A 27,585-nucleotide genomic window follows, 5' to 3' on the forward strand; every position below is an offset into this window, starting at 1 on the left:
GTTACCCATATCACCAGTATCCACAGGTGTCACCTTCAGCTGGACCCTGGCCAAAAGACCATAATCTTTTTCAGGACTTGAAGTTACAGCACTGACATGGTGAACTAGGCTATAAAAATTTAGGGATTTATGGGATGATCAAAAATGGCCACACTGTTAGCATATGGAATCCTGAAACATGCTCTGAAAAGTCTGTTTAGGAGGCAACTAATTCAACATTCCTTCCTGAGTAGGAGGAGAATACTCCTTACTACTTTATCAAGCCTCTGATATATTAACACTCAAACTAATAAACTCAGACATTTTCTATTTAAATAAATGTAATTGCTGACATATGTAAAATTAATATGCCATTGTGTGATTTGACTCTAATAATTCAACTGGATTTTTTGAATGCTTCTATTTACAGAAATCGAAAGGTTTCTTTGAAGGAAGTCTTATGAAGAGGCTTGAGAGCCTCTACTACTAAGTCTATAAAAAGCAAACCATGCATTAAAAAATGGAATACTGCTTCTAATTTAAACGACTGACCTGCCTGTATAATCATTACATAGATTAAAAGAAAACTGTTAGCACTTTGAAGTTTTAATACAAGATATGGCAACTCACATCTTCATGCAAATCTCACAAACCCAAGCACTGAATATAGCTACTTTTTTTTTATTATTTGAAACAACTATTCTGTAGAACTAACTCTCATTTTTAACTGGAGAATTTATAGGTACAGAGATACAGGATGTTCACCTGTGAGGAATAACAATATAAAATGTTGGATTTTTCCACATATACAGACTTCTAAAATTCATTTTTAAACATTTCACAGACCAGAATCAAGAAACAGAGGGAAAAAAAACACCCTTACCTTTCTCCTTGTTTCCCACCACTTTTAGGATTGACAAAAACTAAAAGTGGATGAGTGCCTGGAACTGGGGTGATCTAAAAGAAGGGAATAACACAGCCACTCATTAATGCTGTGTGTTGCATTCATTTTTTCCTATAGTAGACAGAAAACAAAAAGCTTAATGCAAACTCTATGTTATGCTATGTAATGCAGCTGGAAGCAATACCATAATTTGCAATAATCCTCATTTCATTAATTTGCCAGAAATTTTAAGTGACTTCTCTTTCTACGCTGTCTGTTTAACTGCTGTGTTGCTATTTTCACCAATAATGCCACTGAAATATTGAGGTATATACACACATATCTCTCTCTATATAGATCTATATTTGCATGTGTACATATATATACACACATATATATACATATCCATCCATAGAGAAGAAAAATTTAAATGAAAATAATGCATTAATTACTCTGACAGTTATTTCCTTTAAAAAAAGGAAATGAAAAAAAGCTTAAACTGTATTGTATTTTGGAGTGAAAAATGGCATAGTATGTACTATATACCATTAATATACTATTATATACTACGAAGGTCAACTAGAGCTATAATGAACATTGAACTTAACAGTTTTTTTTTCATTATGACAATGAATATCTGCAGTATTTGATATAAAATGAAATCACACACTTTTAAAAACGTGACAACCATAACATTAAGGAATTCCTTCAAACACCTGAAAAAGCTGAAAAACTTAAGAAGGTAGTGGAGAAACCATAAGGTAGTAAGGCAAGTCTTAGGAAAAGAATGTTGATAAGAAGGAAGGAAACAATGACTTCTAGCATTAGTTTTTTTTTACATTCTTTTGTGTATGGAAAGTTTTACACATTCATATTAACATTTAGCTTTACAAACTAACACCATCATTCTAAGTAATAGGGTTAGCCTGTATTTTCAGATACTCTGAGATGTGTGCGTTCATTGCCTTTACTCCAAAGAGTAGAACATTAAAAAAATGCATGAGATGATCTCTAATACAGGTCTTTAAACCAGGAAGCTAGACTATTCATATTTTGAAGCATCACTTTTTAGACTTATATAAACTCCAAAATGTTAGAAAGTATAGTTAGAGTTCAAAGCCAACATCTCCAAAGTCATACACTAACAACTTCAGAGATGAAGCTTGGACCATCCGCACTTCAAAATGACGCAATGAAAGGCCTTGCTCAAAGTCCTTATTCATAATTCCTGAAATAACAAAATTTGAAGATTTCATAAAATGTTATTTAAGGCAGAACCTAAGAAACATCATAGCTAAGGAGTTTTACAGGCATACTGGAGATACAGGCATATAATCCTGCAAGGCATCTAAAAGCATTTTTCTTTCAGTAGGAAAAGTTAAGCACTAGTGCGTCAACTCTATTCATGATTTCACAAAAAAAGCCAGAATCAAATCTGTTCCAATACATACAAAAATTAATGGGAAAGTTCACAAATTCAGTGGTATTAAGCTTAGCATGAAACCAACTCAGTATCACCTGGCACAGTAAACTTCTGTGTGTTGAAACATACATCAAATTGCAGAATACAGTGAAGTTTGTCATATATTTAATTTTTACCCACTGTTTTAATCAATTTTAGTTATTTAGCCAATTCCCATGGTGTTTATTCCAGTGAACTAAGTGTAAACCAATGGTGCTCATTGTGACAGAGATGGAATACCTACTGAAATCCCTTAGGACGCAGGTTAATTAATGAGACTCATCCTAAGGTTATACATGATCTATTACTTCCTCTAATTAGAAATAATAATCCTGATCATTATGCTGGTTAGCTAGAAAGAAGCAAGATGAATGTGCTTAACTATGATTAATTGTCTTTAAGTTGTGCAGACCTTCACTGCCACTAAGTTATCTGCTCACTCTGTCTGATGGAAGGAAGGTTTGGGCTTGATCTTTTTCTCAACAAAAGCTAAGTGATGGAATTTTCTATTTCAAATCTTTTCTTTCAAGACGCAATGAGATTATTTCAAGTAGAAGGGTTTGGCTGATCAAAAAAAAATAAATCTAATAACTAGTCTGTATGCCACACAGTTCCAAAATAAATTTTAATTAAATTTTTACAGCTTTTCCAAATTACTTCTCCAGATAACATACGGTATTTTTATATAATGAAATGCAACTAAAGATTTAGACTAAATTAGTGAACATTTTCAAGCCCTAATCTAGCACGATTTAAAGGCAATCTTCACAATGTTACAGGACAAGTAACTTGAAGTAAAAAGAAAAAAACAAAAAGAAAAAAGTGGTGGAGCACTTATATATAGTTTCTCCCATATTGAAAACAGAGGTCTAACAGCAGTAGTATCAAGATCTTTGCTTTTTTACCTTGCATCTTTAAGCATAAACAAATGTAATTAATAATTAATACTGATTAAGCTTTCTGAAATAAAACCCTTGCTTACTAAAGATTTTGTTAAAATGAGACCATGCCAGCAGAACCAGAGTATTAGAAACAGAGTAGCATGCCAGATATGGGAGAATTAGAGTAGTATACTTTGATCAGATACAGAATGTTTTCCCCAGACCATCTTTGGGCAAATTACTAACATTAATTGCCAGTTATATTTATAGCATCTTACATATTTGTGAGAAGAGCTGAAAAATTACACAATATGTGAGGGAAAAAAGCCCTAACAATCTCATTGACCCATCTTTTCAGTGGGATAGCCTTCAAGGTCCACTCAGCCTTCACAATAATTACATTCACAGAGGTTATCATTTTTAATGCTAATCAAAAATTAAATATTTGATGCTAAGATGGATTCCTGCCACTCAAAACCAACTAAATCCATCTGTGAAAAACAAAGACTACAGTATAATCAGCAAATTAGGGCCATACTGCAGAATTATTTCTGATGTTATCACCATGGTATCATGTCATGCACTACATTAGAAATGTGTCATTACAGAACACCAAATACTTCAAAAACCACCTCAAATCTATTCAATAATAATTCTACCATCTTTGTCCCCACTCTCTTTTTCTCCATCTCTAGCAGTAATAAAGAAAAGCAAGGATGAAAGGCAGGCTTTTGATTGATCTTGGAAAGACAAGACAGAACACAAGTTTTGGAACACACTAAAAAACTTAGGGGAAATCTTATGACCTGAAAGCAGAACATATAGTAATTTAAAAGTTTTGTGTTGAAGAGTTAATGGTCATAAAAGCTGCTGTTTTGAGTAGACCAACTATTATATCCTAGACACAGTATCACGTGAGTGGGAAATAGAGACAAAAAATAGCAGAAAATAAACTGTAAGTAATGTAATGCTTGGAGTAAACACAAAATTCATAACGATAAATGGTGCTGCAACCGAAAGGGGATGCCAAAGACGCTCCTCTAAAATACTTTGTCTCACTGGAATTGCATGGATATCACCCAAAAGTTAGAAAATACTGTGCGTTTCCTTTAGCACAAACTTAATAATCACACTGTGACAGACAAAGAAAGCTTCATTTAGCTTTCTTTCAATTAAGACTCTAGCATCTTTTGATTCATATTTTGTCACAGATGATCTCGATAGCAAAGAAGCCTGTGAAAATGGTAAGTACAGGAAGAGATTCTTGAAAGCAATGGATAATGATTGCTCTAATATCCGACTATACCATCAATGGAGCATCCAAGCAACTGGATAGGTTTTAGGGTTTGTTTTTCAGGTTTTGTTTGGGTATCTTTTCCCTTCTTTGGGTTGCCATAACAAGAATGTTTGACTAACCTAAAACACAGAATGATACAATAAACCTTCCTATCCTGACACAACAAGATGAAATAATTATGAGGCATAAAGTAATTGATAAATGGTAATAGAATCTTTTTACTGAAGCCCAACTGCAACATATCAAAAGACAGAGAGAACAGACAACTATGCATATTAAATGATTATCACATTGTTATCATTATGATAATTTAACTCCTGAGGATATAAAGCAGCAGCTTCCTGCATACGGACATTGATTTCACTCAAAACTACTCATATCTCAAGGGAAACAATCAGCAGTTCAGGCATGCTTCTAAGTCACCACCCTTAAATAACACTACCTCATTACACACATAAGTTTTTCTTTCAAGCAGAAAAACTTCAATTTTTATTATAAATATTGCTAGTAATTAAAACACATTGCTTCTCACCACTGTTAATGTTGACATGACCCTACTTCGAAAAACCTGGACAAATAACACCCTTGAAGTTTACTCCATCCATTAACAGGTCCAAATAAGAACAGTTAACAATTACCAGGACAGACTTATATTAATAATGTAAATTTACACAACATTGCATGATGTGTAAACAGATACCAAAATAAACTATTCACCCCATGACAGAAGTGTTTTAGAGCTAGTCTCCCCTCCCCATTATTGTCCTAGGAAATCCTAACAATCACATGAGAAGCAGATGTGTACCACAGGATTCCTGAACCAATGGAAGAATTTACCTATTGACTTTTTAATCATGTAAAAGTGAAATATTAAGAGAGTGAATGTATATTTTGCTTTAAGCGTATTTCACTCTTCATACCTAAAATTATCTGCTTAATGTTAAAATAACAATAATCACACCTGAAGGCCTTGTCCATCTACGGTGACAGAATTTGCTCTTTGCATTTTGTTCCGTTCTCCCAGTTTGTTCATTTGCTGGGGGCAGCTCTTTTCTTTTTTCACTGTTGCTTGTCTTTCCTTGAAAAGAGAAAATGAAACATTTTAATACATTATATAATGCTACATAGGTGTAACTGAGACTGTACCTCCACCAAGTTGTTTTTTTTTGACTAGCAAGTAATATCAAACTCTGCTTTAATGAAAATGAGAACTCAATCAAGTTAATACACAATGTCTGGCCACTTCACATAACATCTATCTATGTGCCTGGACATTCTATAACGACTAGGCAATAGATGGATGAAAAGTGTGCAGTCACAACACAAATTAATGCAATGATGGGAAAGATAATCTGACTTTATCGGGGTGCCATTCTGAAACTTGGAAGCCAATCATACAATATACTTGATTGTTTAATAAACATATTGATAAGAGATCAGTAATTTTCATTTTTTCAATATTTTATCCTGACTGCTAGCAAAGGTTGGATGCTTCAGAATGCTTAACCACTTTGGCAAAATATACACAGTCTAAATAAACAATAATCAATTAGCTGAGTAGCTTTTTATAAAATGTATTTCATATCAAAATGAAACCAGAATCTACATCAGATTCTAAGCCGTTGGCAACTTTTGATGTTGATGCACAGCACAGTGAGATGGTTATTTGAAAGAGAAAAACTCAGTATTATATTGCTGCAATCGCATTTTCAACTGTTATCAGGCCATTTCAGATAACTCTGCATGGAAAAAATGTATTCTCGTTTTTTGTATCTCATTTATTCTACTTATAAACTGCACTCAGCATGTCCATTTAGGTTGTCCAAAAAATGCACCATAAATTAAGACAGCAGATATTTATCAAACAGAATCAGTGTCTCCAATCCCAACTGCAAACCAGCCGCTTTCCTCACTTCACAAGTACAAGGAGGCTTTAAACTAGTCATGGGAATGGGCTGGCACAAAGCTGCTGCACTAGAAAAGCAGCATGAAAGACATTGTTGCACCCCCTGCAACTACATCCAGTAACAAGTTCATTAAATGTTACCATGTACATTTCATACCAGGCCAAACCCATCTCCGTGCTACCTCCCATAAAGCCTTAGGGATCATAGCAGCAATTAATCCATGAAACTCTTTCAGGAACAGTTTTTACTGCTAAGAAGAACTGACACAGATTCTGTCAGGAAGGGAATAACTCCCAGCCCAATACAGTGCCTTCTAACACAAATGTGGAGCCTGTTTTTATATCATCTTCAGTTTCTTTAAGTGAGACTGACAGAGTCTCAGTCCAGATCTGATGCAAAGAGTGGTCCAGGTCATCCTTTTAGGGTAGCCAAATGCTTGGGGACCTGTGACAGTCTTTTATGCACATTTTGTAAAAAAGAATGGAAAAACCTATGCCACTGAGAAAAAAAACCAACCAACCAACCAAAACAAAACAAAAGCAGGGGAATCTACACAATTGTCTGTATGTAGTGAGATTCCTAACAGGTTAGTTAACAGAGCACTTGGATGCTTTGAGTAACTTGGTGCAAGACGAGATCCAAGACTCCACACTGCAGTATCTACTGCTTTAAAGAGAAAAGAGAAGAAGCAATAACAGCTATTCACCTCATCCTTAACCTCAGGAAAAAAACACTGTATGTATCACTGCCTAAGACATCACCAGCTCTGTACTTAGTTATTTGATGATTTTTTCAGAAAGTAGAACCAGGATGAGGCACTCAAAGAGAGTAACATTTTTGAATTAACACACAAAACATTTTGCACAATGAATTGGTTAGTCCCAAGGACAGCAAGTAAGATACTTTTGTATGAAGGAAGCTTCACACTCCATTACAAATTTCTTAAGTTGCTTTGAGGTTTTAAACAACTTTATGAATAATTATCCTTAAAAGTTACTGCCTTTTATAAAAAGAAAGCATACCCTCTTAAAAAAGGATTTTACATTGTGGCCAAAATCTGACTCATTAATACTGCAACATCTTCAAAAATCAAATCTGATGTCAGTAAAGCAGAGAAAAAGCTAGTAAAAATAGTGATTTCCAACAAAAATCAGAGACTGAGAGAAAATCTGAAAAGGTCTAGGAAAATTTCAAGCTAAAGGACACATTTGTGACAATTCAAAATAAAAATTAACCAAAAGTAACAGACTCAGCACACTGAGTTTGCACATTTAGAGAGGTTAAAAAAAAAAGTTCAAAAGAGGCCTACTTATAGTGTGGGACTAAAAATCTTCTTGCAGCATATATCATGCTAATATTTAGAGGAAAAGTATTTATACACTGCTGAGACTCATGCCCAAACCCACTGTTACTAATGACTCAAGTAAAATGCAGTAACGATTACCCAGAGAAAAGTTTTGGATATGGGAGTGATACAAATAGCAGCATGATACAAATAGCAGTAAATAACCTCAGTTGGTCTCAGTCCTATAACTGCTGCATTACCATTCCGTCTCCAGTTTATATTTCCCATCCCATAAGTAAAACCATTGCTTGATTCACAAAGACAATATAAGATAAGGTCACGTATCTCAGGTAACATAAAGGAAAAAAGAGTATTCATGATACAGAAGTGTCTAGAGTGTTAATAATATGATCAAAGATAGACACCTGACCTCATTAACACTGAAACTCTGCTTTCTTCACTGATGATTTTTGAAGAAAGTACAGATAAAGTATTTCATATCGCCCATCTTATATGATACCACAATATATGTCACCATGTCTATCAATAGCGCTCTCTAAAACCTTTCTCAAGAAGCTCACAAGAGATTCTAGAACTCCTAGAGTTATATATCCTATAATTTTTAGATAGTGAGGATTCTACTTAGTTTGTATGATATAATGTGATCAATTGCATAATAATGCTAATGAATAAATATGTTAATGGAACACAGAGAGATTTACCACTTCATTATTTTTTAAAATATTCTTGTGCAGACTCTTTCTTTTACATATGAAATATCAGTTGTGCCTGACCTAAAGTATCTTTGTTTTGAGAACTAAAACATTACTAAGATATCAGAGAGTGTCAAGAAGCAAACAATTTAATTTTTAAAGTAGATAAAAACAGAAGAAGATAATAATAGGTAACAGCCTAAAAATTCTAATAATGCTAGGAAAATTTGACATGCATTGAAAAAATGGTTTTATAAAATGCAAAATTTATCTTTCAGTTTATGAAATATTTCTATAACAGTTGTGCCATTTTTAATATCTTGCTAAAGAAAGCATACAAAATGATCAATGTATCTGTGAACTATTTTGTTTAGTGAACATGCATGAGCTTGACAGAGATACTGAACACAGCAATTGTACATTTTGATGGCTTAAATAATGAAGCTTTTTGGAAGGCATGTGCCAGTGCACATACCTTCCAAAACAGTACTTAGCACAACAATTTTTCCACCCCTTTTTGCACTCCTCATGCCTTATTTTCCCCCTTGAAGTCCCACTATGAAGTCAATATTCACTAGCTGGAGCACCTACCATTCAGGACTGCTCCAGGTGAGCAGGTTCTCACCTGCCAGGTGAGAACTACTCAATTGCATCTATTCCATATTCCAAATCAGAGAATAATTGACAAATAAGACAGAACTTTCCAAATCATAACCCAGAATATCATCTCTGGACTTTTTTTTTTCAGCCCCAAAATGCACTTCATAGCAGAAAGAATGTACAATATCATGAACTGTTAGTACTCGAGCGTTCACGGATGCCTCCCGCTACGCACCTCAGGGAGCAAACCTCCTAAAGTGGGAAGCGTCTGTTGGAAAAAGAGAACGTTAGGCTGCAGCACCAAACAGCTGGGATGGCAAAGGGCATGGACAGGGTGTTCACAAGGAATGCTACCTTGCAGCAGTCACACTTAACAACAACATGCAAGATATTTTGTTACGCTTTTGTACAAGTGGACTTTACCGATATTTTGGCTGTCATACTACATAATTTACACTCTGGAAAGTATGTGTGGGATCATTTGAACACCAGCTAACAATCTTAGAAAACCTGAGGACTTCATTCTTTTGACTAGCAAAAAGAGGAACCTGATACCTGGAGAGCTATTTTGATTTTATCTTCCAAGTCTTTGAGTTCTCATCCAAATCAAAGAATCTTGTTTAAAAAGCCTTCTTCTAATTGTATAGCTACAATTAACAAGCTATAAACCATTATTCCTCAAAAGCTGCTTATATTCTTTCTTTATATAGAGGTAGAATCTTTTCCTTTACATAAAACACTCACATTTCGAAATACCATATTCTATCATACCTGTTAGAAATGTTTCACTCAGTTGTTAGCCAAGTGAAAACAGACGAATTGCTACTAAAGAGCTGCCTCTTTATAATTTAACTGCTGACACAGAATCCAGGGCAAATATAGCAACAACTGCTTTTTCTCACCTTGCCTTTTAGTCAATAACGGCAAATGTATTTTTTTTTTCTGGATTATTTCCTAAACAAGATTATTTAAATCAATGTACTTCATAACATGGAACAACAATTTACTTATACATTATATAGGACTGCAAAATCATTAATAAATGCTTAAAATCCTTACACAGTTTGACAGGTGACAGCTTAACACTTGAGATTACTTCTGTATAATAATTTCTTCTTTTATATATATTTTGAAATGAAACATATGAGCTATTTGGGTATGGAGTTGCATAATGAGAGAAGTATATTTTCAGGTTATTATGCATCAACTAAAATAGCTTTAAAAAGTTTAAAAAATCTTATTCTAGATCTTCAAAATATCATAGAGAATCAGATGGAATGCTTGCAATACCACGCAAAGATATCCTCAAATGTTTGCAAGATGAAATTTAAATATGCAACTTGAATACCAAACCAAAGTTTGAATAACAAACTTTGAGGTTGTTTTTGAGGAACTTGATGAAGGTTGTTCCATGATTCCTTAGAGCTAGTTTTGTTTAATGACATGAATCTTTAAGGACATAATAACATTAGGTACTTCTAGACTAATTTTGTAAACTTGTATGGCGTTCAAGACCCTGCTTACAAAACTCCCATTCCAGAAATTTTCTGTCCATAATTATAGAATAACCACAGAAAATTAAGATTCAAAAATCCTGAAAACTAAAAAAAAAGTTGGATCACCACTATGCCAAAACCACAACATGCAATCTATCTGTAGTATCTATTAGACACCACATCCAAATAACAATTATTCAGATGACCTAAAATATTTTGATAATTTATTTCATAAATTCTCCACATTTCCAGCTCCGAATGCATGCTAATCAAAAGAGCCTATATTAGAACACCACATCATGCTGTCTTGAAAGCTCATAGAGCTGTAGCACAATACCCAGCTCTAAATCCCTAGGCAGAAGCTTAAAGTCATCTTGTGGACAAGATTATTAACCAATTCTCAGCAAAAATACTGTCCAGTAAGCTGCACGTGCCCATACTATGAAGGAAAGTTAAGGCTTCTAATTATTTTGAGAGCTGTCTTAAGAAAAGCATTTGCAGCTCAGGAAAAAAAAAAAAAGGAAAAAAAATCACATCACACCATTGAGAAGGAAGCATTTTGTCATACATCATTGTATTTTGGCAGCCAAAATACATTCAAAAAGACAAGGCTGAAATGCAGAATATGCATTTAAGAATAACTTCTATAATTGCTGATTGTTCCTTCTTCTGAACAAGGAATCACTATGTGGTAACTTTATAAATATACTCTGTGCTACTTTTTTAGTTTGTCTAAATAAAATGGTAAAGAATTACACACCAAAACACAATCAAGTCTCCCATTTAGCATGCTGGCCTTAGTTCATTCAGTTTTCTGTAGACAATTTGCCTTACATCTTGTACCCCTTCAATACATACACCAATATATGGACCAAGACCTTCATCTGGATTTGCAAATCCAGCTTGGGCTATAGCAGCTGATTATATACTCTGTCCAAGAAAGACTAAAGTGTTGGAAAAGAATTTTGAAAATAAAATCATATTAAACTCCAGTGGGAGAAGCTATAAGGAATAAACTTAGAAACAGACAGTAGTGATGAGCTGTGGGCAGGCAACTAGATATAACTTAAAATGATTGAATGGCTGCCATTTCAGTTTATCAGCATCTTATTATTTTAACATTGAACTGTGTTTGTCGAACAGCTAATTAGTTAGGAAGATACATTTTCCTCCAGGGCAATTATTAATTTCCTTCTGACTTCAAAGAAATGAAAAAGCTCTTAGCGCAGATAAGAACACCATTATATTTCAAGTCTGATTTAGATTCTCAGAGAACTGAAGCTGCAATATGGAACACAACAGAGAAGCAAAAAAGTGGTTTGTTTTGTTTTTTAAATCTCTTTCAGTTGCTATGTCATTACTTAATATTCAACAACCAGATCTAAATTCAACTCCCCCCCCAAGCATATATATTCAAATAACTTTTTTTTTTTATAGTATCTTTGTTCAGAAACTCATGATAAGGCTAGTACTCAATTTCAAAGGATTGAGTTGCTCATAAAATGCTTACACACTGCACTGACTTTCTGTGCTCCATGTTGAGCTTGGATTCAACTGAGCTAAAACTGATCTCTACTATTATAAAAACAGAAGAATCATTTTAGGATTAATAACTGAAAAGGGGATTAAGAAAGCTCATTCCTCAACCAGGCAGTGCTAACTCCCTCTCTCTCTCTCTGCAACTCTGCTTTCCTATATGAATAACGTCTACATACTTCATAGGAAAATAGTATTAGTAAAACATATTACCAGACATGGAAAAAATATATATTGAACTATGTAGCAATTATAGCCAATAGCTATTCTATCTGGTCTAAATACTAATAGTGAAAAAAATTCTTAAACCATATTTTCTACTTTAATTCTGTATTACTTTTTGTCAGAATGTCAATACACCTACCATATTTACATAAAACTTTGAAGCTATAGGTCATAACTTATTAAATAAGTTGAATAAGGCGCATTTCTTATATCAGACATGTGTAATCTGCTGTGTATACTGTTCTACATGCCTAAATAGAACTAGTCATGAACAAAAGACTTTTGAACATTCATAGTTTTGTACAACAAAATACCAAAGGAATACCAAAGATATATGTTTCCTCCTCCGAACTGCATAGCCATCTATATTTTAAAATAAGAGGTCAAGTGAATTTGACTTATGAGGTATTTCATATTAGCGTATACAAAGAGATGCACGCTATGATGTATAAAAATTCTACATATTTTATATATACCAACTTAGGTCTGTATATATAGTCCATATTTACATAAATTGTATTTATGCTTAGACAACTTTGTCCTAAAACATTTTAACATCTTCACTAACCAAAACAAAACTCAAATTCATTCACAAGAGAAAAGGAAAAAAATGGAAACTGTTTCAAACTTTTTATAATGATGACCCATTTTTCACAGAATGCAAAACAATGAAGTTGGATGTCAAAACACAAAGAAATTAACCCAGTTTTAATTTTTTTTTCATTCTTTACATTCAATATTATACCAGAGCCTCCACCTTTGAAATAAACTGTTTACTATGAGGACAGTGATACTTGTCATATAATAACACTCACATTGTAAGCAGGCTACTTCATGTTTTACAACTTATTCCTTAATTTTATTTTTATTCCACAATTAAACATTTTAATTATAGTTTAAAAATAATGCTAGAAATTAAGTGAAAAAAATTAATTTAAAAGCTCACATATACAACAGGAGACTCAAAATCATCATGCATGATGAAATAAATGCACATTATTATTTATTAAATAGTAATCTTTTATTGGTTGGTTTGTCACTATCCAGGGCTGTATCTATTTTGGTGGGAAATTGAAAATCTAATTACTTTTCTACAGACATAAATAAAAATTAGAACATCCTATATGTTCATCAGTAAATGTGGTGAAGTAAAGGAAGACATGAAATGAAGACAAAATGTATGCGAGCATCTTTCCTTTCCTGCCTTATAAAGGGACAGGGTGAGGGAAACTGTCTCATAAGCAGAGACCAATCTCGCTTTCTTCACTACTCACTCATCTCATTCCAATACCCAGTTTTAAACCTGGTTATGATCTAATTCTGTACTCCTGGTAGGCTAGGATTCAATTGAGTTAAAGATTTTTAAACTCACTGCCAGTCAACCTTATCATGAACTTTCATTATGTGCATGTAATTAATTGGGTCCAATGAACAATATCAGTACTGAGTTATAGACTTTTTCCCCCCCACCATATAATTAGAATATAATTACCCACAGGATATCAGAATGATGCAAAACCTTTCCTCTAAATGTGCCCTCATTAGGAAACAAGTCTCAATGTACATTTATTCAATCAGTATGAATTAATTAAAATGTTACTGAAATAAAAGAGAGTAACATTACAGTGTATCTGACATCTATTAAAAGATTATCACTTGAGATCTGCACACCGTTTATAACAAAACTCATTTAACTTGAATAAAAAACTTCACCATACAACAAGCCTTATATACAGTAAACAGAAAAGTAAAAAGGACTAAAGTTGACAGACTACATTTTACTAAAACATTTAAAATTGATGCAGTGAGATATGAAAAATCTTAACAAAACACTGAATCTAGACAGATGTGATGTTTCCATGATGTACACAGTACCAGCTACATATGTTTCCCCATCTTTTTTTTTTCAGCCGACAATGTAGCTTATCATATTTAAGAATAATGTTTGAAAAGCTCTTTTTTTGTGCAGTTTTTAAGATGGGAGGACCCTTATTTAACTTAGACCAGCCATCTAACTTTCACATGACAAGGCATTTTGGTTCTCTCTCCAGCCACTAAGAGTCACTCAGCTGAGATAATTTTGGTAGCACGGGTATAATACATGGTGTTGTGAAAGGCAGTATGTGAAAAAGTCCTTTAACTGTGTAGAAATTGTTGAGGCTGGACTCCACAAGAACTGAAGAAACGAGACATGAGAAATGCTGGATGAAAAAGGAAAAAATATGAATGCCCCTAGTTCTGCAAAGAGAAAAGATGCAAGGGATTAGCCTGTACCCTTGAAGAAAAACTTAGGAGAAGGCATCTTGTTCTGAGATTAATTCTGCAGTTTTCTGAAAGAAATCTTCCAAAGTTATAGGTGGAAAGGAAGGCCAACATTTTTAGGAGATCAAAGATACAAGATTTTTAATCTTGCTATTTTCCTTATATTTACGGGAGAAGAAAATACATTCTTCTCTGACACCTTAAAATACTCAAGGATATGTCTGGTACAGCAAGCGTTATGGTCATCTGCTTTTATTTGCCTTCCACATATACACAGCATTGCAACAATATTAATGCTCAGCTGATCACTGAAGTTCAATGTATGACCTGGGAGAAGAACCCTTCCACTGTCAGATTTGTCTGTCTGAAGACATAATTTTTATTAACAGACACACTTGCATGGTTAGACGGATTTCCCAAGAATATATTCACTGGTTTTGCTGTCCTTATTGAGAATGCTGGTCTCACATGCACTGAAGTATTATGTTTCTCAAAAGGAATCCCCATAACAGGAAATGGGAGACACTAATTAAAAAATTACTAACACAAATCATATGTACACTACAACCAATCAATTTCAGAAGAAATTACTATTAGCTAGGTCAGTGAGGCAGTATTTGTAACATAACTAAACTCTGGATTTTAATGCATTTTTGGAAGAAACTACTAGATGAAAAAATATACTACAAAATTATAAAGTGCCCATTAAATCACAGTAAAACATATTTTCCATTCCAAACAATATAAATTGTGCTGAAATACATGTCTTGTGTTGCATTGTTACTAACAGGATTCCAAAACAGGAAAACATATTTACTTCTGCTTATGCCTTGAAAATTTGGAGATAAACAAACCTATTCAAGGGTGATTTGACTCTAGAGGGGTTCTACATACCCTCTAAACAACTTAACTAAACTCCAATTGTGGAATAAAAATCTTAATTCCTCTATTCCTCTTCCTCTCCTGAAACAAAAATGTAGTTATGCTAATATAACTGAAGATAAAATTTCATGCTGAAGATTCATTCTGTTAATACCAAGGGCAAATGATAAATAACATTAATTTGAAAATAACAGCCCAATAACAGAATCATAATTTCCAGATGCAAACTTTAAAAGTATGACCTCAAATCCTGAAAATTAAATAAGGTAATACAGAATATAATAATTCAACAAACTTAAAGTAATATTTTATAACTATTAATCAGAACTTGTTCAGATAATAACAAAATACCATAGAGACAAACTAAAAAGCCACTATTGTGATTTGAAAAATATTTAAAATGTTTCATAAATATTAAAGGCAGGTTTCCACTGTGTTGTTTCATTGAGAGCAATGGAATAATCTCCCTTTACACAGGTAGAGGGCCAAAGTCTAGTATCTGTACCTTAACAGATTTATAAACAGTCAAAAGGATTCATTAGAAAACAAGTCATTTACAATAGACACAAATATTATTCCTAATGATCAGCAACCGGTTTAAGATTAGGATGTGTATTTTCTTTTTTGCCTCCCCTCAATAAATTACATCTTCTTAAGTTCAAGCATTTTTTACACTTATGAAATACATTTAAAGAGGACCATTCATCTGTTCTCTTATGAAAATGATGACGCTATGACTTTCATCAGCATAAAATATCCAATTTAATATGTGAAAACATCAGTTAATTTTCAAGCTCTTTTTTAATGATAGAATGGTCAGCTCTTTTCTATACAACCTACACATAGCATGCATTTTTATTTTCATTGAATTGAGTTATTGTTTTTGTGGACAGAGAAATTTACTGTCCACGACTGCAGAATAAAATATACTATAATGTTGATGCATAGCTTACTGCAAGACCAGTGTCATCATTCTAGGTAACCTCCGGCTTAGATCAGAGACCTCAGCATTGCAGATATACAATATGCATCCCAAGCAAAAACTGCCCATAAGAATAACTTCATTATTCTGGGAAGTTGGATCTATAAAAGATGTAAAATGTAGAAGTGTTCTGCCTATACAGTTTCTGGTAAGTACAGTCTGAATAAGTGATAAAACCTGAGTCAGCTTCAGTTATAATATGCCCTACAGAAGGTTCATTCTCACATGAAGGAAAATGCAATATGTAGAGGGTAAAACACGCTTATGCCTATAAACCCATCAGCCAGGATTTCACATTGTGTTTAAGGTTCATACAGTCCTGTGAATTTAACAAATATCTGGCAGCCAGTCCCAGCAGCATTTTAATGTTGCATTTGCGAGAGGATTACATCTGAAATTAACATACAAACAACTCACCAACACTACTGGGCAGATTGATGTGGGTGGCAAAATATGGTCCTTCAAAGGTCCACAGTCACATTCAGGTTTCAGATGTGAAGCACACTTGTTATGCAACTGTATGAAGACAGAAAATGAAGATTCAACTTAGACATTTTTCTACTACAGCATAAGAAAATGGGTATCCTAGAATGGGGTGAGTTTCATTAACGTAATTATTACTGAAGCTCTGGAAGTAAAACAAAACATACTGCAGCAGAAAGCTCCCTAGGATGGACAAAACTAAGATGTTGGTATTGAAGTGAAGAATGATGGATTAAAGTATTTTTCAGTTTGGAAATTGTACGTGTGGATCAGCACACAAAATAAGAACACTGCACAGCAATACATTAACCGCATCATACTGTTACTGGTGACCAAAAGCTTCATTTCAGGAGAGAGCTTCTTGCACTGAGTGAGGAACTTCTGTCCTACTACTAGTGAGTAATTCAAGGCAGCTTTTGGCAGTATTGGTGTAACTCTGCTTCCTTCCTGAAGCTGACAGCCACTAGGGATTCAAATATAAGAGAATATCCTACATTAAGCTTCATTGGGTAAATTTTGGTCTTGATTGAATCAGTTTTCAGGCTTCCATTGACTGCTTAGGAACTGGAACTACTCTCCTTTTTCTAATTTGTGCTTAGAATTCATCCAGTTTTCTTGAGAGCAATAACAATAGTTCTACTCAGAAAACATCAAAAGAATATCTTGAGGTCTGCTGACAGGAAGAGCATTGGCTGACTTCCATTTTGCTACAGAGATTGAATGGCAAATGTGCATAAAACAGGAACATAAAAGGGTAACAAGTAATGATAAATTATGAAATATTTTGCATTAGCAATCAGGAGTTCCTGTTCATAATTTAGAATTTAACTAAATTCAAATTACTCTAAATATTCAGCCACACAGTACAAAGGCACAGTTGTTGCTTGGATTCACATTTAACCAGTATACTTCATCATATCATTAGAGATAGAATAAAATAAAACTAATATTGTAAAATTTTGTGACAGTTTACTTTTCCTAGACTTGATGATTGTAAAGGTCTTTTCCAACCTGAACCATTCTATGTTTTTATCTCTGTATAGATTCAATAAAATGCATTAAGGTGTTCAGATAGCATTCATTTTCCTCAGAGATGGACATTTTGAAAAGATGTGTATATTTACAGTAAAGAAAAATAATCAGGCTAATAAATATCAGGAGTTGTGAGGTAAGAAATCTTATTAACAAGTGATTTATCTAGTATAATAGGTAGAATACAGTATTAGTTCAACAGGTTCAAAAGTTGTTACAAAACCTGCAGTTCAACACCTGCATCTGTAAATCACATTTCTTCAATGACTGACTCATTTTCCCTTAAATGGTTTAACCCATATGAACTCTATCAAAATTACAATAATATTGTACCAATTGCTGATATATATAAACTTTATTGGTAATATGGTCTTTATAAAATTATCTGGTACAGTTTTGACATGACATTTCTGAATTTTGAACTGAATGGCACCTAATATTAGCCTTGTCCATAATAATTTATACTGCAAAGTTACCTTTTTAGGCAGTTACTTAGCAACAGAAAATAAAAGTCCAAAGACTTTTGATTTACTCTGAGTATTAAAGCCTTATTGTGAGAGTATTTTGGTAGCCCTGTAATCTAAATCATTTGTCATGCTAATTCTCTGCCTTGGTGGTAAGGCTACTTGTACCATAATTAATGCACACCAGGCCATGTTACATCAAATAAAAGTATCTTCACACATTCAGTGGTAATTAGCAGCTTTGCTACTCAGTGGCATGCAAACTTATCTATGAAAAAATAGCTTAATCTTCTTATTAGTCTCTGCTGATCTCTGACAACAGAATTGGCACATAGCAAATAACAAAAGGTAGAAGAAATGTAGCTTTAATGAAAATAACACTTTGACACAAAGAAATAAAATAATATGAATCCCTCTCAAAAAAATCTATATTTAGTAGGTTTTAAATACATTTTCCCAAAACTTCCTTATCCTAAACCTGTCTCTTGTGGAATATTACCTCCCTCACAAACCTGCAAAGCAGGAAAAAGCGTATTTTCTGGAGAGAAGATGAGGGGAAAAAAATTTACATTACCATGGTGGAGAACTACAAATTAAATGGAAGAGGGATCATGGATTTGACTGAGAAGTCAGTATAACAAGCCTCCTTAGTGAAAAACACCTCTAAATTTTGGGACTTGATTCAGTTACTTCACTTCAGAAGTGACCTTATTAAGTTGTTAGGATAGATATATTTAAAAAGCATGAAAGAGGCTCAGAATTAGTTCCTTAAATAAAGAGCATCCCCTTCGATTATAAGCTGTAAATGTGCAGTACAAGGAGTTGGAAATCACAAGAAGGATGTGATCACAACATAATCATTACATAACTTCAGAATATCCATTCACTAATCATGCATCTTTTAGAAATTCAAAACAATTTTCTGTAATAAAGGTATTACTATTAGAAAATGAAGTTATTGCAATAGAAAATACTGAATGAAGAGAATTGCAAGTGAATAGGATTTTTAAATATAATTTGCAGTATTTAAAAATACTAATTCTTTACTTGTGTTAATTAATATATGACTCTATTAAAAGAAATTAAAATATTATTAAATTTACTTGAAAATATAAAATTGTTTTAAAAACGCCTTTAAATTACTGATGGAAATAAACTGAAAAATTGTAAGCCTTAGTGCCAACATTTTCAATTTCAGCGGTCAAAAAAACACACACCCATTTTTAATTGTAATCTTGACAGTTATTTAGGCATTTAAATAAGCACAAAAGCACCCAAGACATTTTCAAAATAATTTAACTTTTTTTTTAGAATTACTTCAATCATAAATAATTCCTCAGTACTTCTTCAGTGAATAATAGTTCTTATGAAAATCCTCTGAATCTTGATGTACAACTTTAAGAAGCAGAAGACCTTTACAAATCTGATCCAGATCCACATGAACTGATGAGAAAATAATTTCTACTGAGGAAAGACGGAATTTGCAACTTCCTTTGACTTTAGAAGTCAACATATGTTACATAATATACATTTCTTGACTGATATACACATATTACACAGGTACAAATACTTCTATATGTACAGCAGAAAACCGTTATTTTTCTTGCTCAACACATATAGCCATTGCCTAAGTTTAATTATCTACATGCAAAACATGTTGGATTTTGTGTTTTACTCTTTACATAAATTATCCAAATTTTGACAGCAATCTGGACTACATATTTGCTTTCTTCTAAAATATTGTTTTTGAAGTAATCGTAACAGCTTATCACTGAAAGCATCCTGGATCTATTTTCTTTGATGATGTTTCATATTTTGTATTCTTGTGTTAAGAAAATATGTCATAAAACATCCAAACCTGTATGTTTAAAACAAACATTCACTAATGTCTCAGTCTCATATTATTATTTAAAGCACTGAACAAACAACTGCTGTTCCGTAACAACAATAATAATGATATCAGCAAAACCAGCAAATACACGCGAAGAAGGCTGAAATCTCTCCACATTTAGATTTAAATCCTGCCCTGGCTAGAAACAGAAATACTGGCATTGCTCCTTCTAGCATGAAGATCTCACTTATAAGGGCAGTGTTCCCTGAATGTCATTAGTTCCAGTTACTGGTTCCTGCTGAATAAGGAGCGCACAAAAGTTGTATATATTTGACTTGGTGCACAGATTAGTATATTATCAACTTGTCTCTGCTATTATTCCCAGACACTTGGAATCACTGTATCCTACCAGATGTCCTCAAATTCATTTGCCTGTCAGTACATCACCAATTAGACCTAGTGTCAGAGTGACCTTGATTTTTCCTGGTACTGCAAACTTAATCTTTCTGTAGTGTAGACTGGGAATTCTGCTCTTTAGTGGCACATGTTATTTTCATATGGCTATTGTCATGAAGCAAATTTGCTTCATGACATATTGAAATCAGCATTTCATGAAATGGAATAAGCATATTTACTTGCCACAATTAAGAAGACCTAGGCATACTCTGCATATACCATTCCTTAAACACACACATTGCAGATGACTAAAATGAATGATACATTCCAGATTATGAGGCTAGAGAAAGACATTCAATGATTTTTATCTCTAAAACCTGTGTGAAAGGTTTTACTGTAGTATACTCACTGTAATCTGACACCAAACACAGTGAAGTCCAGTCAAGCCTTGGTAACACTTTATAGTTTTGTGACACTTATCACATTTTGTTGGACAGTTTCCTTCTACCCAAAAATGGTGCATTACCTGCAAAAGAAAAACGTGGATATACATGGAGTTACTAGATTAATAGGTACATGGTAAAGCTAATACTACCCCAAACTTACATCAGTATTCTTTTTAGACTTCACATATGTTTTGATGCAAGATGCAGGAGCTCTGGAGACACAGCGTTCATGGACTGTATACTTGCAAACTGAAAAAAAGAAAAGACGTTTTTAGATGTTGAGGCAATGGTATTTCTCACTACATTTCTATGAAACAAATAACATTACACCAGCATGTCATCTCTAAGTAATCAATCCAATCAGTCAATGAAAACTCAAACTAGGCTGCTTTTTCCATGGAATACAAAAGGCCAATTAGAACAGGAAATATTATGCAAGTGAGAAATCCAAGAATGCACTATCATTGCATAACAGGAAATGCTTAATTAAATCAGACCTTACTAAATTTTTTCACAATAATTCCCAAATGACAAAAATATTAAAGACAAATTGGTAGCTGCCAAGTGGTTTATGTCGTTTGCTAGTAGGAAAAAATATGTATTTTACGAACTATAGGCATGAGAGCAGCTGGCAAGTACAAAAATAAAAGCCAATGAATTTACGTTGTTCCTACCATTGATTTATAAATCAGAAATGGCCGATTAGTCCATTGTTTTAATAGCAATTGTTTCCATGCATTCCATGTAATCACCATAACTTTAACACCCGTTTTACAAAATACCAACTCCTGAGAAGCTTCCCCCCCCCCCAAGCCCTCCAACACCAGTTTTAGGTAACTCCTATTGCTGACCAGGTCTGTAAAGATCATGCTAGCTGCATTTGGAAAACATACAATGCAGGGTACAATGCAAAGCTCTCCTGACTTCAATGATACAACTGTGCCAAGATGAGGAAATAATGCTACAGCTTATGCCTGCATTCAATAGAGTCAACTATTAAAAACTGAGAATGAATTTCTCCCTGCATGGTATATGTCTCAGGCTTTTGACCTCGAGAGCAATTAAGCACAAAGTACTTCTAAACACCTTGCTTGCACCTATTACACAAACCCAGTGGGAGGCGCAGCCATTAATCAGACAAACTGCAGGGAGTAACATTGTTGATTGGACCATGGAGGGATGGTGAGGACCCCTGTGGTTCTCCCCTTTTTTTTTTCCTCCCACACAATCTAAAATGCAAATAATGAAATCTATAGCAATGCTTTGAAAATATACTGGAGAAAAAGCTTAGCTAAATAAGGAAATAGTGGAATAGTTTTGCAAGTAGACTCATGCCTCTTGCTGCATAAAGTAATTGAAAGGATCACGTTCTTCAGTCACTGAGACCACTGTTCTCACAAAATAGATGTCTAGCACAATAATAAATACATTCTCAAAAGACACACTGCAGCAGAGAAATATTACAGGTCTTGCAAGGCTGGTCCTTTTGGAACAGTTAACTGGTCTACCGATTTCTGGTAACTACTGAAGGTGATCTACATTATTTTCTCAATAGAACTCACTTTCCAACATATATGGGTCTCAGTTCTTCACACTATCAGTCTGACAATAAAGAATTTTAAAGAATGCTACATTTCAAGATGCAATAGTCAGATCAGTATTTTATATATATATATTCCAGTTACTGTCATCAGCATTTAATAATCTCAAATTGTGTAATTTCTATTTGTTTGAATTTTAATAAATGTATCTTTCCCATTTCCCAGTATGGTAAATGAAACTATATGATGTGAAAATGCATACAAAGATTTACATCCAAATTATAGTTCAGAAAAGTCTGTGGCCCCCAGAGGAGAGAAATGGTCAATTCAAACCCCTCATTTATTCAGACTCATCTCAAATTAAATCAATAGAACTGCACAGGCAGAAAGGTTCTCATCAGCTGTGAGGGGCTATCTTTCAGTCCAAAAATGGTGGAAGTTGGTTGCAGTAAGAAAAAGATTATTTTACCAAAAAGAAAAATAAAAAGTGACTTGATACCATCATGAGAAGAATACAGCTGTGTACTAAAGTTCTCATTAATCTAATGGAGCAGGGCATAACATGAACCACTCACTGGAATCATCCACAAGACATATTCAAATCAGAACATAGGGCTTAAAAAAAGATTAATCATCGGAACACAACACATAAGCAAGATATGGATCTTCCATTTCTGGAAACTCAAATGGAGATCAGGTATCTTTCAGCAAGTCTTGGTTCCTCAAGAGACATGTTATGAGATGGTGAAACACAAATGATTAGGAAATGCATAGATAAAGCTCAAGGAACTGAAGTGTAGTAATGGCATGTAATAGCCTAATGAAAGTCAAATTAGATGCAGTAGCTTTTCCGTGCTCCTTTTCTTAAAATATACAATCAGTAAATACATGGATTGAGATTTATGACTACAAAACAAGTAACTATACAAAACTTTAGAACTGTTACAGAAACTTGACTTATGGGAAAGTGGGATTTTCACCTTCATAATTAAGAAAACAATTTTGTGCAAAATTTGCATCAAAAAACATGGAACTTAGATGTTTTCGAGTTGACACCTATTGCACATTAATTAGTAAAAACAAAAGAGAAGTAACAAAAGTATAAAGTTAAAACCTAAGGCTGATACTCTCTAAAAAAAATTAAAAAAGCAATAGCAGTAAAGAAAAAAGAGCAACAGACTCCAAAAGGATCTAACAGTGATAACCCTTTGAAAGCAGAAAACGTCCTCAAACGACACATTTGAAAGCCAAATCTCTTGAAAAATTAAGAAAAGAACCATGGGCACTCAAGCAGAGAAGAGGAGGGGGAGACACTACTGTGGTGGCAATGGTTTTGTAAAGGGAAGCTATTAGTTCTTTGTTATGCAGGAGGAACAACATTTCTAGGAACAGACATGTAAGCAAAAGGACACTGAAATGCTCATACTCACAGGAACAGCAGAGACCTTGCTTGCCTACTCCGATCAGCATGTTCAAACACAGATTACAGTAGGCAGGCTTGTTGAAGTGTTTCAATCTCCATACATGCTGCCCATCATCTTTCACATTCTGCACAGGACATAAGAGAGACAGATTTCACTTAATAAAATAAATAGTGAAATATGTAAGTGCCAATAAAAATTGGTGATTTACTCAAGAACGTAAAAGACAAGCTGTTACTTCATTTAAGACTCGGCACCAGATCATAGCATAATCATTCCAAATACACAGGCAATGATATAATAAAAAAATTCTTCAGAAACTCATGCACATCCATGCGTTTCGAAAACAACTCAGAAAAAATCCAAAAGGCTGCTGTCACCACTGCAACACAATTATATTAATGCAACTAAGCTGATATTAAATTACACCTAGTATTAATTTTTTTTTCCTAGACTAATCCTAAAGATAATGGTGTTACAGGTCAAGAGATAAAACTCCCCAAAACAAATAAAAGAAAGGGTTTTCTAAAACCACACAAATATTCTTAATGACTGTCAGAATTAGTAACGTATATCACAGATGTGAAACGGGAAAACCAACCACACCACAATGACTATTCCCAGCTTTAAATTACGTTAATCTATACTGCCAATAATCTATCAAAACCCATGTATTTAAGGGTAAGATTTACGTCTTAGATATCTTCTCCAAAAATGGAATTCTTACATTTAAGGCCAATTTTTTTCAGTCAGCTGTTGCACTATATTCAAATCTTTAATGAATAAACTGATCAACTCACTGGCACTTACTACTTAGGAGCCCACTGTAATTTATGTGAATCTCTAAAAAACTATCAAATTCATTCATTCATTTCATGAAATTATTTTCATAAAATCATCCAACTTTCTGTTGGATGATTCTCCTCTTCCTTCTTAATGGAATCGTTCTGGGGCCTTTCCGTTTTTTGAAGGTTCAAAAAATTATGTGCAGTTGGTACAGACACTAAATTAATTCTCTAAATTCCTGTCTTCTTGGCAATACTGGCCATGAGGCTTTTTTCCTTTCTAAAGTCATCAGAGGTTTTGATTCGAAAAGTAACTAGATGAACCTAATGTAATACCACTAGATTTTTTTTTAAACCCTATTTTCTCTTTTACCAAATATAACATGCAATGGAACACAGTTAATGTCCATCAGCTGTTTCCTTGTGTATTGCTGAAACTGTATAGTCTTCTTGGTCATGTCACTGCCAAAAAGAAATTGCCATACAGCTAAAGCAAGTCACACCAATCTCTGTTTCTCAGAAACCACATCAACAGCTTGCTCTTATCCAGCTTCTGATTTCTCATTGTCATCAGGTATACACATGACTCCTGACTAGATTTTCAATAATATGATGGTTTTCACTGATGAGAATAGTCAAAGTATGTTGGTGAGCATAAATTTTAATAAAAATTTAGTTTTGTTCTATATTAGCATATACTGGGTAAGTTATGTCCTTAAGAATCAGTATTTCTCTGTTCTAGACTTAGAAGTTGATACAAGTAAAATACAATGAAGACTTTATCATCCTTGTTGGCAAAAAAGAAAAATCCCTAAGCAAAATCAGCACTCTATGAAAATAAGAATGTTTGGCCCAAAGCTAGGTCTAAGCCAGAACACAACTTTGAACATTTCCTAGAGGTTACCTAGAAACAAAAAAAACCTGAAGGCTGTTAAAATATATATTTTTTTCTCTAGTATATCAGGATCAGAGCATAAGTAATAGATGCCCCAATATTACCAGCAGTTCAAATGCCATCTCTGACAGCTGGGCAACGTCAGGGTCCCCTTTCTGCAGCAAAAGCACAGCAGATGCCTAATGTGGGATTCTCAGGCTGGCAAAGAGTGTGGAAGTTTTCCAATTTCCCCTGAAGAAGCAGAAATAGATCTGCAGCTGTGAAGCACTAGAAGCCTGTCAAGCTCCTTCATGACTGGCAGCTGAAGAGGATGTATTCCATTAAACAGAGCTCTCTAACTTCTCTTTTTCTTCCCATCTTACTACCATATTCCACACATTTTTGAAGTATTGTTAAACTACAGTAGAGTATGTGAATTTCAAGCCTTCTGAAAGTAGGCAATTATTCATTACACAACAAAGACCATGTAAATCCTTCTGAGAAAAAAACAGCAGACAACGTACACCTCAGTTTTAACATCACTCAGGTCATCAACACATAAATCATAAACCACAAGCACTTAAAATGCAAGCTGACCAGCCTTCCTTAGCAAAATACTTGCTGTTTAGGAAAATTAACAGAAATTCAAACTTATGCATAAACTTGCCCCTCTTCCACATTAATTTTGTACTACTTTTTCATTTTAATTTTATTTTTAAAGAATGGCCATTATGTGTGAATATGTCGCTTCTTATTTGAACAGAACATATGGTCTAACTTAGCTGGCATTTTCCTTATCAGAAAAACAAACAAGTCTTGATGTGGGTGTTCTGCCAATTAAAACACTTAGCTGTGTTACAGACTGCAACTGATGCAAATCCATTACATAAACACAATGCAGTTTTGGAAAAGAGCAAATTAAATTTTTGCTCTTGTGCACTGCCAAAAATAAGCAATAAAGTGCTGCATATGATTATGCATGCACATAACTTTTTAAAACACTGCCAAGAGAAAAAAAGACATAATATCAAACAAAGCCACCTCAATGCAAGTCTTTAAGTATGAATAAAATCCACAATTCTGACACATCAGTGCGTTTACTGACATTAACTCATTTCTCTTCCATATCCTGAAAAAGAGTTTAAAAACAAATAGACATTAAGAAGATCTCAAAGCAGGGCAGGTACAGTAAAAATCTCTTCCTCACTTCATTATACACATCACTGAAAATCAAGCCTCCATATGTCATACCCAGACTTTTAAACATAATGACAATAGTAACATTTATTTTGTTAACAACAGTTCTCTTAACTTATGGTCCTGACCCTGCTACCATGGATTTGATTGCCAAAGCTACCTGACCTTAAAAAGCAAGTCAACCATAAAAGAGCCAACCTTAGAACTAGTGAAAAATTTTATGCTACCAGAGACTTCAGCTACACATCCCTAACCTGGTTTAATATTAGCTTATATCAGCTTTTTAGGTATTTGTGTATAAGGTAAACAAAGAGATCTTCAAGATTCTGAGACTTAAAAAAAAATAATGAAATACATCCTCTTAAAATAGCTACAGAGTGTCTAAAACACCAGAATATTCAGGGTTTTTTCTATGAGAAGAGTTAGTAACAAACATCCAAGTGAAAAGGACATTACAGAGTAGCTGTTATTCTTTCACTGATTATTTTGTTTACATTTATTTTAAAAATATTTACTTGACTTGCTCAAGACAATTTTATCACTGATTTTTAGGTATTGTTCCATCAGTGGGAAGGTGAGAATACTTTCCATTAAACTATGCAGCAAACAGTGTAAAACAAATATTGTTACATTCTATACTCCTTTGGTTGGCTCTTAGGAAGGAATTCATATCATGTTTTGTTTTGTTCAATTTGCTTTGGGAAGAAAGAGTTTAAAGTCTGGTT

General features: G+C 33.8%; 1 protein-coding gene across 9 annotated transcripts in view; it reads right to left on the bottom strand.

Annotated features, from left to right (window-relative positions):
• Nucleotides 1-27,585, bottom strand: part of DGKB (diacylglycerol kinase beta) — a 332,462-nt gene that overhangs the window by 209,057 nt on the left and 95,820 nt on the right. For 7 of the 9 annotated variants that reach the window (XM_064411308.1, XM_064411310.1, XM_064411314.1 and 4 more), the window contains 7 exons: nt 24,014-24,131; nt 21,203-21,291; nt 21,006-21,122; nt 16,808-16,906; nt 9,243-9,275; nt 5,464-5,580; nt 863-936 (listed from right to left, as the gene is read on the bottom strand). In XM_064411308.1, the coding sequence (XP_064267378.1) occupies nt 863-936; nt 5,464-5,580; nt 9,243-9,275; nt 16,808-16,906; nt 21,006-21,122; nt 21,203-21,291; nt 24,014-24,131 (647 nt within the window). The remainder of the gene's footprint in view (nt 1-862; nt 937-5,463; nt 5,581-9,242; nt 9,276-16,807; nt 16,907-21,005; nt 21,123-21,202; nt 21,292-24,013; nt 24,132-27,585) is intronic. The other 2 variants (XM_064411318.1, XM_064411317.1) reach the window with 1 other exon arrangement.

The sequence above is a fragment of the Passer domesticus genome, chromosome 1 (genome assembly GCF_036417665.1).
Source record: "Passer domesticus isolate bPasDom1 chromosome 1, bPasDom1.hap1, whole genome shotgun sequence".
Taxonomy (NCBI): domain Eukaryota; kingdom Metazoa; phylum Chordata; class Aves; order Passeriformes; family Passeridae; genus Passer; species Passer domesticus.